At 41.9% G+C, this 17,503-nt stretch overlaps 1 protein-coding gene across 2 annotated transcripts; it reads right to left on the reverse strand.

The window, feature by feature from the left end:
• Positions 1-792: 792 nt before the first annotated feature.
• On the reverse strand, positions 793-11,758 carry LOC114354920 (tRNA pseudouridine(38/39) synthase). 2 transcript variants are annotated; one of them, XM_028307521.1, is made up of 10 exons: positions 11,598-11,758; positions 11,393-11,517; positions 10,616-10,817; positions 8,854-9,023; positions 7,695-7,749; positions 7,083-7,233; positions 6,027-6,174; positions 4,235-4,387; positions 3,299-3,468; positions 793-877 (listed from the first exon to the last, which is right to left on the reverse strand). In XM_028307521.1, exons 1-10 carry the CDS (start codon positions 11,670-11,672, stop codon positions 807-809), a joined length of 1,320 nt encoding a protein of 439 aa, XP_028163322.1. In that variant the 5' UTR covers positions 11,673-11,758; the 3' UTR covers positions 793-806. The 2 variants fall into 2 exon arrangements, with proteins under 2 accessions (XP_028163322.1, XP_028163321.1); XM_028307520.1 differs by lacking the exon at positions 7,083-7,233 and having other exon boundaries at positions 7,544-7,749.
• Positions 11,759-17,503: the final 5,745 nt, after the last annotated feature.

A 17,503-nucleotide genomic window follows, 5' to 3' on the forward strand; every position in this document is an offset into this window, starting at 1 on the left:
CGGCGTTCGGGTGTTTAAATTCGAAAAGAAATCTACCGGATTTATCTCTTTTTTCGCTTCCCAAAGATGCTGAAAGGTATGTTGGCCATGTAGGTAATCAATAATTCTTAGGATAGTATAGGAACCTAACCTACCATGACTACTGCTCAGAATGCGTTCGTTCGTTTCAGCAAATTAATGACGTCCACTTCTGGACAAAGGCCTCTCCCAAGGTTTTCCATAATGAATGCGTACTTACCTACATACGTACCTCATTACAAATAAGTATATTAAGTATTTTTTTACTAGACACTACCAGACAGCAACCCTAACAGCGTAAGAAGAGTTCAGAGGCACGCGATAGAAAGAGACAAAACTTGTAGGTGAATAAAATTGTAGGTACGTAGTGCTGTGCGAGCTGAATTCCACTGTATCGCGTCGTAGCAAGACTCGCATTTATTTAAATCGTCTTGCGGAGTAAACCTTCTGTACCTGTACTATTACTTATTCTGTGACGTAGACCACCGATTTTTAGTTGGCCCATAGTTGGGTCGGGCTGTTGATCAGTACGGAGATGTATGAAAGTACGCACACTTTCGGCCGATTGTTCATACAAATTAGAATTGGATTTGGGCCCAACTATCGGCCAACTAAAAGCCGGTGGTCTGCGCCTACGGCTTAAGACTGAGTTTCTTGCGCTGCTTCTTCTCAGCACTGGCAACATTATTGTTTGCGCTTTTTTAAAGTCTAATATAAAAAAAATACTCTCAATACGATTCTTAAGATTTATTCATAAAAAAATTATACTAAAACTATATTTTAGTAACTCATTCAGTTTCCGTTATATCCACTTCTTTTCTTTTCTTCTTATAATGTTCTATTCTTTCTTCTAAACTTGCTGCAACAAAAATATACAAATGAAAAATCATTTCAAAGTGCCTTTTTGAGCATATTCATAAAGGTCTAGCTCTTAACTTAGTCATTGGGTGCGTTTGGCGGAAAATAGAAGTTGTAAGTGTTTAAAGCCCGGTCCGTGAGCTCGCACACTCACTGCGGGCGCCCGTCGCACAGTCGCGACAGCAATATAATTACGCGCGAGCGATAAGGATGGGTAGCAAGGGGTCATTGGACAAAATTCTACGTGCTCACGGACCAGACTATACAAGCAAAATGGCGATCGCTAAGCCCTGTGGCCTAATTCACGTATTTCGACAGTCAAGATCTCGCTGACGTTCAGAAGTCGTCCTATTGAAAAACAGTTCTAAATCCGTATTCACAAGGGTCATTTGATAGAACGATTACTCGATAGGATCGCAACTCAGTGTTTTGTTGTCGTTGAAGTTTTGTTACGTGAATAAGGCTACTGTTGCTGCAAAAAAATTGAATAAAACACGTCACTATTGAAGTTAGCAAACGTGTCCTCGCCGAAAACAGCCGAAAGTTTTCAGCAGTTGCCATGGCGGTCGCCATTTTTATAATCGCTTACAAATTCTATTTTCCGCCAAACGCACCCAATGCCTGAGGCATGGGAGCGGCACGTGAGGGGTGATATTGACACATCTAATCTAAATATATCTAACTCAAAGGTGACTGACTGACTGACTGACATAGTGATCTATCAACGCACAGCCCAAACCACTGGACGGATCGGGCTGAAATTTGGCTTGCAGGTATAGTCTGGTCTGTGGTGAGCACGTAGATTTTTGTCCAATGACCCCAAGCTACCCATCCTTATCGCTCGCGCGTAATTATGTTGCTGTCGCGCTCGCACACTCACTGCGGGCGCCCGTCGCACAGTCGCGACAGCAATATAATTACGCGCGAGCGATAAGGATGAGTAGCTTGGGGTCATTGGACAAAATTTTATCAGCTCGGCGACCGGACTTTACCTACTTTCTTCATGGTTTCTTGAGCTACTACACTCGCGAGCAAAAGTATGGAATCACTTACATGAAGTTGTTTCCACGCGAACTTGTGTACTAACGAATTTGTTAGGAACAAAAAAAGTGGCACCATTTTAAAGATTAAACTTTTATCTTTAAATTGTTACCAAATTCATTTAAATCACACCAGTATTTAAAAAGATATCCCGGCTGATGTGAAAAAGTAACGAAAAAGACATGTATGAACTGTTTGATACGTCGCGAGTTGCGGCCTATTTAGCCCCTATAAAAGCACGCGTTTTTAGATTTTTGCTTTCACACGTTGATTCATACACATCTCCGCTTCTTTTGACACTTTACCTGGGATTCTACACCTTCAGAAGCAGCACAAATCGTTGCACTATTGCAAGAAAGGCTCAGCCAGCGGGCTGTCGCACGTCAGCGCCACATAAGCCAGTCCTGGGTTTCGAAAGTTTCAAGACGCTTTCGGGAGACTGGTGGCTTTATCCCGAGACCAAGTTCTGAACAGCGCCGGCGCACATCGCAGAGGGAAGACCGTTTTTTCATGTCAACCTCTCTATGAAATCGTCATTTGACTGGAATCGATGTCCATCAAGAGCTCAGAAATGTTCGTAGGAGAACAGAACTCGCCTCCATTACTCGCCTTCCCATCGAGATGTGTACGAGCAAATTGAAAGGGTGCTTATCGGTGACCTGCCGTCAGCTTCGAGCCTGTGGCAGGCCTTTTTGGAGTCAAATTCTATTGCTTATATCTTAGACGAACTGTCCACTCGCTAACAGCTATCTTACGAACATTTCTGAGCTCTTGATGGACATCGATTCCAGTCAAATGACGATTTCATAGAGAGGTTGACATGAAAAAACGGTCTTCCCTCTGCGATGTGCGCCGGCGCTGTTCAGAACTTGGTCTCGGGATAAAGCCACCAGTCTCCCGAAAGCGTCTTGAAACTTTCGAAACCCAGGACTGGCTTATGTGGCGCTGACGTGCGACAGCCCGCTGGCTGAGCCTTTCTTGCAATAGTGCAACGATTTGTGCTGCTTCTGAAGGTGTAGAATCCCAGGTAAAGTGTCAAAAGAAGCGGAGATGTGTATGAATCAACGTGTGAAAGCAAAAATCTAAAAACGCGTGCTTTTATAGGGGCTAAATAGGCCGCAACTCGCGACGTATCAAACAGTTCATACATGTCTTTTTCGTTACTTTTTCACATCAGCCGGGATATCTTTTTAAATACTGGTGTGATTTAAATGAATTTGGTATCAATTTAAAGATAATGTTTAATCTTTAAAATGGTGCCACTTTTTTTGTTACTAACAAATTCGTTAGTACACAAGTTCGCGTGGAAACAACTTCATGTAAGTGATTCCATAGTTTTGCTCGCGAGTGTAGTTACCAACTATAGTTGTGGGTTACTTACAACATGTCTGCCTCTTCATCAAAGGAGTGTACACCCTCGGTTTGACACCTTGCAACAAGCAGTCAGCGTATGCAACGATTCTTTCCTCACATTTTTCATTTGCGTCATTTTGACACATCTTTCTGTATTCTGCTTCTAATACTCGCAGGGAGTCCTTTATCATTGTTGTTCTGGAAGCAAAAAGAATAACTAAATGGGAAATTTCGACAAACGAATGCGTTGCTGCGTGCGTACCATTTGCCCGATGTGTTATTCCATAAATAACCCTATTCTATGTACTTTATGATTCAATAAAAATAATACAATCAAAAGGTTAAAAACTATGTTTTCTAGTTAATTCAAAAGTTTCGTTAATTTTGGGACACCCTTTATAACTCTAGCATGATGTGACAGAACATACAAATCTGAAGTCTCGACGTTGTCGTTACAAAATCACCCTCCCGTGCCCCTACTATAACCTCAGGCACTGACTCTTATAAGCGCTACCTAACCTGTCTGGTCTGCGAGCACGTAGAATTTTGTCCAATGACCCCAAGCTACCCATCCTTATCGCTCGCGCGTAATAATGTTGCTGTTGCGCTCGCACACTCACTGCGGGCGCCCGTCGCACAGTCGCTTTACGTGATCGAATCAGAAATGAGGAAATCAAGTCGCTGACATAGCCCAACGGATTAGCAAGCTGAAGTGGCAATGGGCAGGGCACATAGTACGCAGAACTGATAGCCGATGGGGCAGCAAGGTTCTGGAGTGGAGGCCGCGTACCGGAAAACGCAGCGTAGTACGTACTAACAAGGTGGACCGACGACCTCATAAAGGTAGCAGGAAGGCGCTGGATGCAATCCGCTACCAATCGATCAATATGGAAATCATTGGGGGAGGCCTATGTTCAGCAGTGGACGTCCTGTGGCTGAAATGATGATGATGATGACAACTTACTTGATATTTTGTATAGTCCATTCGTTTTGCAAATGCTTGATGAGGTGTTTTAACTCGTCTTTCTCGTAAACCCACTGTTTTTCTTGTTCCAATTCGTAGGTACAATGATATAAATTTAGAGGGACGTCTAACGCCATGTTGTATTGGGGTTTTCTGTGAACAAAACAAAATAATGTTACGCCCGTATTTACAAACGATGCATGCAAGTGAAGCAGCAAATCGAACGCACAGCGTTGAATAGAGCCCTGTGATTGGTTCGTGTGTCACCCTGTGCGTCCACGCGCACTGTGAGACGTTATAGTAATGTTTGTGAATACGGATGTTAGTTTCAGAGTACAGTCAGCGTCAAATAATTCGTGACACCCAAAGTAGCCAAAAAGTTCGTAACACGTTTTTGTTACAAATTGGAATAAGGTTATATTGCCAACTTTTTGCCCCCCCCCCCTTTAGTTCAGAAGCTGGGTATGCCTATTGACAATGATGGGTAAACTTTTACCTATAATGAGCAAATGAGTGAATAAAAAGGTGTGCTCTCGAAATCTTACGTCTAAAGCCCGGTCTCCGAGCACGTAGAGTTTTGTCCAATGACCCCAAGCTACCGATCTTTATCACTCGCGCGTAATTATGTTGCTGTCGCGCTCGCACAGACACTGCGGCGCCCGTAGTTCGCGACAGATATAATTACGCGCGAGCGATAAGGATGGGTAGCTTGGGGTCATCGGACGAAATTCTACATGCTCGGCGACCAGACTATAGCTGTAGACTGCCATTGACTAAAATGATGCTGATGATGATGACCATTAGTTGTAATCCGGTCGAGTTAACAGTGCACCTGGCAGCTGTGACGTCACATCGCCGCTCTGGTACGGACATACAATACCCTCCCGTACCTCCTATACCTGAGGCACTAATCCAGTTAAGCGTTATGACGTTAACCTATGACAGAGATGGCGAACCTTTTTATATCAACGTGCCACTTTGTCACAGACAGATGTGCCAAATAACGCTTAATGATATCAATGAGGGGTATCACAAGTGGCGTACTGGTGAGTGACAGGACTCTACAGAGGTGCCACTCAAAAGATTTCGATTCAGTTTTTCTACCCTTTTAGCCCTCATCAGTTGACGGCATTGCCTTAGCCACTAGCGACGGAAAGGACCTTACTCTACAGTGAGTGAAGTGAACTGATGAGGGCAAACACGAAAGCCCTTATTCAAAACACTTTATTTACTACTAGCTGTGCCCGCGACTTCGTACGCGTGAAAATAGTTTGATATTTCCCGTTTTTGCAACATTTGTCTTTAATGCTCCACCCCTACTGGCTGTAGGGTGATATTATAGTATGTAGCCTAAAGCCGTCCTCGATAAATGGGCTATCCTACACAATTTTTTTTCAAATCGGACTAGTAGTTTCTGAGATTAGCTCGTTAAAATAAATAAACTCTTCAGTTAGTAAAGTATAGATTTTATTTCATAGTGAATTTTTTGATTGGTGTGCCCTAAATATTGTGGTGCGTGCCATCAATGGCATGCGTGCCATTAGTTCGCCACCCCTGACCTATGATGACGTTGATGATGGCTTGATGGCCATTGTGGAAATCATTGGGGGAGACCTATGTTCATGACCTAAGAACGTCCTGTGGCTGAAATGATGATGATTTTATTTTTATTTTCTTTTGGGAATACTTACTGGTTGGTTTTTATTGGCGGTCAAGCTGTAGATCCTGGCTACACAGGAGTTGCAGCGGTGGGAAAGAGAGGTGGGAATAGTCCCGTTCTGGGAACACTTACCTAGGGTATTTATCGACATCCAGCAGTTGGTTGATGACGTCAGGCTGTTCTTTTCCTTGCCCTACCAGGAGTAGAACCCCCATGATGCACCGGATTTGGTGCCAAAGGAACGCGTTGCCTTCTATCAGTAAGTAGTACATGGTTGTTGCTGTAACAATACATTCGTTCGTTTCAGCCAAATAACGTCCACTGCTGGACAGAGGTATCCTCCAAGGGGGCAAGGGTTTCCAATAAAACGTAGTGTGGGCAGACGATCCTACTAATACCCGGTCTGTGAGCACGTAGAATTTTGTCCAATGACCCCAAGCTACCCATCCTTATCGCTCGCGCGTAATTATATTGCTGTCGCGACTGTGCGACGGGCGCGGTGAGTGTGCAAGCTTGGGGTCATTGGACAAAATTCTACGTGCTCACAGACCAGACCATAGGTGGACCGACGATCTGGTGAAGCTCGTGGGAAGTATTTGAATGCGGGCAGCACAGGACCGGATATTATAGAATACATTTATGGAATATATAAAAATAAGTCGGGTTTTCCTCCCTGACGCTATAACTCCAGAACGCACGAACCGATTTCCACGGTTTTGCATTCGTTGGAAAGGTCTCGGGCTCCGTGAGGTTTATAGCAAAGAAAATTCGGGAAAAGGGGGTAAAACAGGATCCACGCGTACGAAGTCGCGGGCGGCCGCTAGTGGAATATAAATATTGCAAACACACAAGTCAGATTTTTTAGGTCAGATAGCTTCTTAAAAACGACTTCCAGGGGGAAACAGCTGAATCCTTCCTTAGGTTAAAGATCCAGTCACTCTATAAGCAAGTTGGTCAGTTAATACGTTTAAGTAAGTAAGAAAGTCAGTTAGTCAATAGTAAGTAAGTCAGAATCACTGCGTGGCGCCCTGCGCGCTTCAGCGGGACAGTCCATCCCAAAAAAGTGAGTTGGTCAGTAAGTGAGTCGGTCAGCAAGTAAGCCAGTCAGTCAGTAGTAAGTGAGCCTGTCAGTACCTAGTTAGTCAGACCGCCAGTCGGTCAGTAAGTCTCTCAGACCTAGTGAGTTACGTTCATCTCCCTCTTCCTCAACTGGCATTATCTCCGCCCTCAGTATCTCCCGGACAAACTCAACGACGCCATTTCCGACGTCCATCTTGCAAAGATGGCGGAAGTCCTTCGATCCAACTAGTAGCGCGCACGCGTGTCTCATGGCTGATATGTCAAGCGACTACTTGACCATTAGTCAGTTATTATTTTAGTAGATCTGACAATAGTCGGTAATCATATGCTCTTATCCATGAGGAATTCGGCCAATCAGTAATCAAGTAAGTGGGTCAGTCAACCAGTAGTAAGTGGTCCAGTCAGTAGTACCTAAGTGAGTCAGTCAGAAAGTGAGCCAGTCAGTCAGTAAGTGAGCCAGTCAGTCAGTAAGTGAGTCAGTCAGTCAGTAAGTGAGCCAGTCAGTAGTAAGTCAGACCGCCATCGCGCCAGTCGGTCAGAGTAAGTCTTTTTAACCTTTAGTGACTTACGTTCTTCTCCTTCATCCTCAACCGGAAATATCTCCGCCCTCAGTATCTCCCGGACAAACTCAACGACGCCATTTCCGACGTCCATCTTGCAAAGATGGCGGAAGTCCTTCGATCCAACTAGTAGCGCGCACGCGTGTCTCATTGCTGATATGTCAAGCGACGAGCGCGGGAAGAAGTATTTGTAGGTGCGTTTTTTACAGTCGAACCTTGAAAATAAGTAAAATTCATTTAGATAATGATCAGATTTATTTAGTATCCACTGCAGGACGACCTTCTCTAATTTATGAGTGGCAGAAAGGAGACAAAAATCGGCAAAATCATCATCATTTCAGCCATAGGACGTCCACAACTGAATATAGGCCTCCCCCAATGATTTCCATAACAACCGGCTGGTTTTTTGTACTGACAGATTTATAATATACACTCAACATCAAATAAACCGCACCTTCTGCGACGCGAACTTTAAAGATTTTCTTCTGACACAATTATGGTACCCCAACAATATTGGTGTTATTTGAAAGCCCAATAAATATTCTTAAAGAAAAATACATTTCATTTCTAAATAAATAATTAATATATACCATAAATGTGACTTGAAAATAGACCTCACTTTGGGCTCACCTCTGGGATCAATTAGACCAATTTTAATGGTTATAAAACCAAATAAAGATGTCACGTGTCCTCTTTAACAGATGGATAGCGATTAATCCCAACTTAACAGTTTTATAGTCATAAAAAATGGCTATAGCGTAACTACCTATTTTTTGAAGAAGTGACTCTGGATCCTTGTAAAGACACATTTTTGGGGTAAAAACCTTTCCTTTAATGAAATGAAGTTTAGAACTAGGCTTCAAATGGTACCAACGTTGGTGGGAAGTGGGGATGCATACGTTTGATAAGTGCTTGTCGCGGGAGGTGCGATTTATTTGATGCCGAGTGTAGTTAGCAAGCAAGACTTTTCAGCACTTCAGATTCAGATTGTGTGCTCTGTCACGTCATAATATTTTATGTCAATGTCACTCCTCCCATGCCACTCACATACCTCTGGCACTGACTCAATGAGGGCTATCGTTTTTATACTTAACAGTTGGCACCCCTGGCGATTGACAGGACCTTACTCTACAGTGGCGCCATCATGATGAGTGCAAATGCGATAGTCTTCCTACCACTGTAGCGCTCACCAGTTGGTGCCACTGTCTTCGCTACTAGCAAGTGACAGGACCTTACTCTACAGTGGCGCTAACTGGTGAGCGCTAAAACGATAGCCCTCATTAAGCACTATACTTATAATAAAGATTATAAAAACCTACCTCGCACTGTACTCAGTTCTATCTTCAGGTATCGGCATCCAGGCCACTGCTCTGATGTTATCTGGCAGTAACCGGTTGAGGATCTTGCAGTACTGCATCTCGGAGTTGATGGAGTTTTGTTCGTGTTGGGTCTTCGGAGGATGCTTACTGCGTAGACTGATTGATATTACCTGGAAGAAATAGATCACACTTAAGGTAGCCTTTCGAAGCGAGCGTCTATACTATAGCGGCGTCACAGTCTCGGCGCCAATGACGCTATAGACCAGCGGTTCCCAAACTTATTTTGTCTACTGCCCACTTTGAGAATAAATTCTTTCTAGCGCCCCCATTTGTAGTCGAGTGTCGAGTGCTCAGTCGGTGTCTAAGAGTCCTCCTAGTAAATGACGCCTCCCAAGCCTCTACACAACGTCCCGATTTTTTTTTGCCCTTCTCTTACCGCCCCCCTTTTAGCCTGCAGCGCCCACAAGGGGGCGTTATCGCCCACTTTGGGAAAGACTGCTATAGACTCTATAGCGTCAGTGGCGCCGAGACTGTGACGCCGCGACAGAGCGACAAATAGATGTTCTATGCAAATGTATGAAGTTCTAGGGAACGTAGTTCGAACGGAGCGACACTGTCGCGGCGTTGGTGGCACTAAAGACCAAAGCTAAAGACCAAAGCTAAAGACGCTGCGTCTGTGACGCTTAGTTCGAAAGACTACCTTTAAATACACTCGGCGTCAAATAAATCGCACCTCCTGCGATTACTTTGAAGCTTTTCTTCTAACACAAACATGGTTCTCCATCAATATTGGTGTTATTTGAAAGCCTAATACATAAACTTCAATCAAGAAAAAATAATTTTATTTTATTAATTGCGATTAACATGTACCGTAAATGTGCTTGAAAAAAGCCAATGTTGTGCCTCACCTCTGGGACTATATTTACACCAATTTTTGTGGCTATAAAACCAAATAATGATCTCACATGTCCTCTTTAACCAATAGATAGCGATTAATCTCAATTTAATAGTTTTAAAACCATAAAAATTGGCTCCAGCGTAACTACCTGTCGTTTTAAGAAGAGACACTGGATTCTTCTAAAGACACATTCTTGGGGTAACAACCTTTCTTTGCTCACTAAGGCGGGATTTTGCAAAATTCAACCCCTAAGGCTAAGAACTCACCGCGCTATTTTCACCCGCGCCCGCGGCGGTTGTGGAATTGCGGTTTTATTTCAAAACTCACGGGAGCGGTTATTTACAAGGTTATTCTAAGAACTCACGGCGCGATTTTCATCCCCGCCCGCCGCGGCTGCTGGTGAAAATCGCGCCGCGCACTAAGTCACTGGTACAGAATGGTCGCCCGCCGATCGGGCGGTTTTCGCGCGGTCGAAAACCGCCGAGGCTGCGGTTACCGCGGCCCGCCCGATTCTGCCGCGCCCGCTGCGGATGAAAACCGCGTCGTGAGTTGTGCATTAGTTTTTACATAACTTTAAGTATCTGCATAAAAATGGCGCAGGTAAAAATCTAAGGGGGTAAAACGGGATCCATTCAAGCGGGCGGCAGCTAAAGCCTGGTCCGTGAGCACGTAGAATTTTGTCCAATGACCCCAAGCTACCCATCCTTATCGCTCGCGCGTAATTATATTGCTGTCGCGACTGTGCGACAGGCGCCCGCAGTGAGTGTGCGATAAGGATGGGTAGCTTGGGGTCATTGGACAAAATTCTACCTGCTCACGGACCAGGCTTCAGTAGTAAATAAGTCTCACATAGACAAATCTTACCTGCCCAAACGAACTGACACCTTTATCGGTTCTGCCACACCGATGATAGTTTGACGTCTCCCTATTCTCGATCAGGCAAGCTTTAATCAACGCATGGAAGAGATGGTGCTCTATCGTCTGAGTCGTGAAGTCTTGCGTTACTAGACCTTGGTAGTCCCATCCGAAGTACATTATGCGAAGTAAGACTCGACGGTAGTGACATCTGTCAAGTTAAACTTGTATATTTTTAGTGTTTGGGAGTTGGGGCATTAAAGTATCAATTCAAAATTGCATTTCATCATCATTTCAGCCTCAGGACGTTCACTGCTGAACATAGGCCTCCCCCAATGATTTCCATAGTGACCGGTTGGTAGCCTGCATCCAGCGCCTTCCTGCTACTTTTACGAGGTCGTCGGTTCACCTTGTGGGTGGAAATTGATTGCATTTATTAATTACTAGCTGACCCGGCGAACTTTGTTCCGCCTTAATGGCAATAAATAAGCAGACTTTTTTTTAATTTCGAACGGGATAAAAAGTATCCTATGTCCTTCTCCTGGCTCTAAACTACCTCCCTGACAATTTTCAGCTAAATCGGTTCAGCCGTTCTTGAGTTATAAGTGGAGTAACTAACACGACTTTCTTTTATATATATAGATTATTTCAATAAAATTGGTAGTAATTTTGTGCCAACGAATTCGAAATTAAGACATTCAAATTAATCCATACGTTTATAAGTTGTTTCTGTGTTTCTTCTAGCTTTAAGAAAACTTAGTGAATAAAAAAGTTCACAAAACTTACTTGGAAAAATCAAAACTTCTTCTTGCTTTTTTTTTCAACTCAACGCTCTCAGTGGTACTTTTGGCAAGAATATCTTTGAGTTGTTTATTATGGCATTCTAATTTTATAATTCTTTCCACTAAATCCTGTAAAATTAAAGAATATTCACTGTAAACATTTGGCAACAGGTTATCTTAATCTGATGCAATTTTTATAATTTAAATACATCTTTATCCAGTTGCAGTAGTTCTTCTTTGCTTAAAATTTGTTTCTTTTTCCGTTCATGTGGTTCTTGGGCCATTTTTTAGGGAAATTTTCTCAAAAAATGCGTTTTTTTGGTACACACCGCTCACTCGCCTGTTGTTTACTTGACTGACAGCTGATTGACAATATTGACATTGACAGCCGTTTGACAACTACGTAAATTGAACATTTACGAGGTTAATTCATCCTTAAAAAAATTGGTTATCCTCACAGATATCTGTGGTTATTAACTTACTTCAAGAAGAAAGGTAATGGTTTACTAAAGTACAAAAACAGCAATGATGGCTATCGTTTTAGCACTCTTCTTTTATTTTGGCAAGAACTTGGTTTTGAGAAGTCACTTGCTAGTGGCGAAGACAGTGGCGCCAACGCGCTGCTAAGGCAGTAAGTAGGTAGGTACTTACAGGAGTCTATCGTATCAACAAAATGTAACATTATGTTTGTTGTTTCAGCCAAATGACCTCCACTGCTGGACAAAGGCTTCCCCCAAGGATTTCCATAACGACCCGTCCTGTGTTGCCCGCATCCAGGTTTTTCTAGCGACCATCCATCACCAGGTCGTCGGTCCACCTAATGGGGGGCCTGCCCACGCTACGTCTTCCCGTGGTCACCACTCGAGAACTTTCTGCCCCAACGGCCATCAGCTCTACGATCTTATGTATCCTAGATGTAGGAGTGCATGTGCTACAAAAAATGTTTAGTCTGATGCTGTCGACTCTACAATCAATGAATTACAGAAAAAGTGTACCCCAATAATAGACTAATGTACTAACCAATTAACAACTACTATTTCTGTGTGTAATAATTGAACACGAAGTCTTCGGACGTCATTGTTTGGTGAAAGTTTTTTTCCAGCTAAAAATAAAAGTGGTGTCTCGAGTAGGGCTACCATCATTTCAGCAATAACCGGACATAATTTCGAATGTTCCGGACATAACCGTGAAATTAAGAATTTTCCTGAACACCTCTGAAAAACATTGTTTGTATGTAACACTGTAATACACGAATAAATGCAAAATTTTATCATTCACCATTATATTATTTTCAGGTTTCAGCAAAGAAATTTGCTAGGCCATTTTATTAAGCGTCTAGTTTGTGGATAAGTGCCAAGTCCGATTATAATTTTAATGATGTCCATTGCTGGACAAAGGTCTCCCCCAAGGATTTCCACAACGACCGGTCCTGTTCTACCCGCGTTCATTGCTTACCCTGATAGTTGGATGAGTCTTTCTTATTTAGTCCGAACACTCAAAACTGGGAAAAGTCCCAGAAAATTCGGAAAGATAGCAACCCTCACACTCGGTTTGTGTGTTCCATTTTGACGATTGTCGTTTGTCAAAGTCAGCTCTAAATTATAGATTAATGTCCTTATTAATCTTTAATTGAATTATGCCACAAATTGATTGGTAACGGTGCTAAGTAAAGAGTTTTCTTTAATTGTTGGTTGTTTCTGTCATTCTAGTTCTGAAAACCCAATTATTTGTCAGTTTACAACATTTTTAACCTTAACTTCGAACTCCTCTTATGTTCTTTTGATTATTTTCGTTGCGGGTCGAATGACAGTTTAACTTTCCCCCGGGACAAACTTGACTTTCACTGGTTGGGTTTTTATTGGTGGTTAAGCTGTAGATCCTGGACACAAAGGAGTTGCAGCGGTGGGAACAATAGGTGGGGTTCGAAACGGCGTTCCTTGAATCTCAAGTCGGCCAGTCCAACACCTTCACAGTTGGGCTATTGTTGCCCAACAATACAACGTGCGATGAACGTCAGCTGTGGACGTCCTGTGGCTAAAATGATGATGATGATGACAACTGTCAATTGTCATGTTTGTAAGTTTCTCTAGGGTTTCTAGCAGTTACATGAACTCTTCCACATACTCTTGACGTCAAAGTGTAGGCATCGATGACGTACAACCGAATTATTGATGGTCACGTGATCAGTACCGTAGTAACTTACCACCTACAGTGACGTCATTGACCGAACTGGAGGGAAAATCGAAAATAACTAATAAGCTCCTAAAAATAAAGGCACTTAATTATTTAAGACTACGTTGATTCCTTCCTACCTACTTATTTGAGTTAGATAGAGTTAGATATTTTATTTCTTAACAAAAGCAGACTGGAAGACGTAGCGTGGGCACTATGGGCTGGCCTCCTACTAGGTGGACTGACGATCTGGTATCTGGTAAAGGTCGCGGGAAGAGCCTGGATGCGGGCAGCGCAGGACCGTTCTTTGTGGAAATCCTTGGAGGAGGCCTTTGCCCAGCAGTGGACGTCATTTGGCTGAAACGAATGAACAAAAGCAGACAATGGATTTTCATACCACTTTTTNAGTATATGAAATTGCATACCTACCTACCCTGAGAAGACAGGGTAGGTAATGTGGGGCTCCCCTCATCGGAAGAATGAGGCATACCCGCCTTTTTACCCGATTGTTTGACTAAGTTTTAAGGAAATAAGGCTTTTGTCCAGCAGTGGACGTCATTTGGCTGAAACGAACGTTCGAGGGCTTGAACTAAAAGCTTGGCTCTACATGAGACCTGACAACTTTTTGACAGTAAGACGAGACATACGGTGTCATCGTGGCTATATTTTACATGAAAATATTTTTGGTAGTGAGAGGTTATTAACATACTCACATATTTACAAGATTTTTCTTTTGGCACTAAACTTTAAAAGCGTGGAAATTGATGTTTTATTAAATAACTAGCTTCTGCCGTGGTTTCGCCCGCCTTATCGGACTGTCACAGAAAAAATCACTACTTATTTCAATTGAATGACTAATATTTGCTAGTACTTTTTGATAGTTTTTAAACTGCGTAGATAGATATGTAATAATAATAATAATAAGCCTTTTATTTCCGAAACATTTTTACATTTTGCATTTGACACTTTCTTCACTTAAAAAAACATTCACAAAATGTCTAAGATTTCGGTGTGCCTATTGGCAAAGGCCTCCTCCAACTCCTTCCATTGCCTTCTGTTTGATAGATATGTACTTAAACGTAAATTGTTTCAATGGGATTGGCTATGGTATCTAAATAACAACTACCGTATAGTTTTCAATGTGTTTTTCTACAAAATAATGTGCTAGCCTAGGACTGTTGAAACAACCATGACAGGTCTTTGGCATCTGTCAATCAAAACAAAATGGTTGCTTCATACTTCCGGAGTACGGAATCTTATAAAGTAACGACAATAGCAATATTTAGTATTCATTTCTCAGGGTTTCAATAATTTTTAAACTTTCTCAATGTACCTATACTCCTGAAAGCAATATCTTCAAAACTTACCATTGTTCGTTCGTTTCAGCCAAATGACGTCCACTGCTGGACAAACGACCGGTCCTGCGCTGCCCGCATTCAGGTATTTCCCGCCACCTTTACCAGATCGTCGGTCCACCTAGTGCGGGACCTGCCCGCATACTTATCATGTTTTTACGAAAATAAAGATGCTGATTCCGAAATTATCTACATACTTTTCATTTAAATCGATTCAGTGGAAGCGTGATTTTTGCATTTACAATAGGTAGGTAAGTAGCTACTCGTATGTTTATAGAACCCTAGTAGGGTTCCATTCAGTTAATAGGTACATACAAATCACCAATAATATCCGTTACAATCAATTTTTATTGACCGCGTCGGTAGTTTTGTACCCACAGGTGTTTAAAAATTCATGCAACAAACTAGGATATATAGGCATTTTATATCTAGCTATTCCATCCATAGTATACGTTGATAGCAATTTGCTATTCGCCATTGAAATAAGAGTCTTATTACCGGTACGTAACGTATAAATAGTATTTGTGTAGTTTACGTAAAGTGATGTGCCTTGTGGAACCAAATTACACGGTACTCGATAGAGTCGGGTGATTTCAGGCAGAAACACTCGATATCGATAAAATTTGGTATCTAAGGACGTGGTTCTAACACTTCTAACTTAACTAACAGTTTGTTATAATTGGTAAGAAAACGGGTGAATATCAACACACTCGTCTTTTGCCTAATTCCGGTGGCGAATTTTAATTTCCACTTTCCACAACTTTTTGTGGCAGAAATAATACTAAATAACTTGTATCATTCAATGATATGGTAGAGATCAAAATACTATCAATATTTCTCGAGATATGTCAATTTGAAATTATCAAGAGCCACCGAAATTGTATTTGAGCCACCGGAATTAAGAACCAATCCACCGAAATTTATTTATACAGCGGACTTCGCAATGTTACGGATGATTGTCTCAAATTACTTATTTATTTGTAATCAATTAAGTATTATTATCCAGTAAAGATGTTTATAATTAAAAACAATATTTAGGCCTGTGTTGTGACCCTAAAAAAGCATCAAATCTTCCCACGTGAGTCGTAATAGCCGACTAAGGAATCAAAATACTGGAGGGTGGGCTGCAGCATCTTTCCGGGTATTATACTACCATACTGGAACTACCAACCAGCCTGCTAAGCATGGTGATAACGGAAAAATCCCTCCATAGAGAACAAATCCAAAACTTTCTGGCTCTAGCCGCCAACAGCCCCGTTATTCTAGAGTCATCACAAAGACATCATACATGACCCTCAAACCCAGAAACCAACTCTAGTCCCGGGAGGGCGACCAACTGCCCCAGGTTGGTGTTAGGTTTATCTTCCATAAGTAAAAATATTGGTCCAGGCTAGCCAAGTTTTCATGATGGTATCATATCTATCCTATACTCAGAATTACGCAACTAATTATTCGCTAAAGACCATGCGAACTGGAGATTAAGTATGAAGATATTTCTAGATCTATACCAGCTACTGAACTAACACATTACATATTTGTGACAGGGTAATTTAACGGAAAACTATGCAAACCTAGCGACAATGAGCTAGATGAAAGTAGTACAATTAAGAAACGGAGGACTAAATCCAGCCAGCCTCATAGAGAGAGAAGGCCTAGCAAAAGATGCCAGAACTGTAAAAGCGTACTGAGCTGCACCCTAATAGTAGTAAGTAGCTTTCACTCATACACTTGCCAGCGAAATTGAAAAATTTTGTATTCCTGTGCCGCTGATACAAATATTTACGGGTCTGCTGGAAAAACAATACCACAAGTCGCAAGTCTTTATAGCCCGATCAGGAGGACACAGTTGAGTGATGCAGGGAAGAAGAACTCTACGTCTCTCAAAGCTTCTTTGGAGAAGTAAGAGAGTGTCGAAATTGAGCCACTGTAATTGCTTTTTTTCGTGGGACAGTTTTGAAAGGCTATTTAAAACACTTAAAATATGAAATATCACATTTCTTTCATATCATTTGGAAGTCTTATTTAATGTATTTTATGGCTATACTATTTTTAAATTACTAGAATCCCCGAGAAAGAAGGAATAACACAATTTATGAGTAGAAATAGAGTTAGGACGCGCCACCGCTATTAGATTTTTGGTCTTTGAAAATTTTTTTAGTACATAAAATAACTACCTATTGTCCTGAAGACTTTGCTATCGTGTAAAACGCTGTATAAACTAATATACAGAAAAAAAATCATCGCTCTAGTTACATTTCTCCCATCGATTCTCAGCTCCGCCGCATAAAAAACGTGTTTGGGATATTCACCCAAACAGTAGTTTCAATTTTTAAGTCCATCATATTATAGTGTCGAATTTTCCTGTCGAAATAAAACGAATGGTCACTATGGTAGATTTAGAAGTGTTTTAGAGCGTGTTGCGCGTTTCACTTGTAAAAATAAATTCAGATAGTGTCACATTGTTGTATTTAATTTGTTTTTAAAAAGGTCATTTTGTACTCATTATCCTCAAGGAAAACTAAAAACGACCTCGACGGCGATCATTTAAGACAACAATAAGGTAATAGACTAAAGTCTACGACTTCTAA

Source organism: Ostrinia furnacalis, unplaced genomic scaffold, assembly GCF_004193835.3.
Source record: "Ostrinia furnacalis isolate ACB-3 unplaced genomic scaffold, ASM419383v2 OfSCF2274, whole genome shotgun sequence".
Classification (NCBI taxonomy): Eukaryota; Metazoa; Arthropoda; class Insecta; order Lepidoptera; family Crambidae; genus Ostrinia; species Ostrinia furnacalis.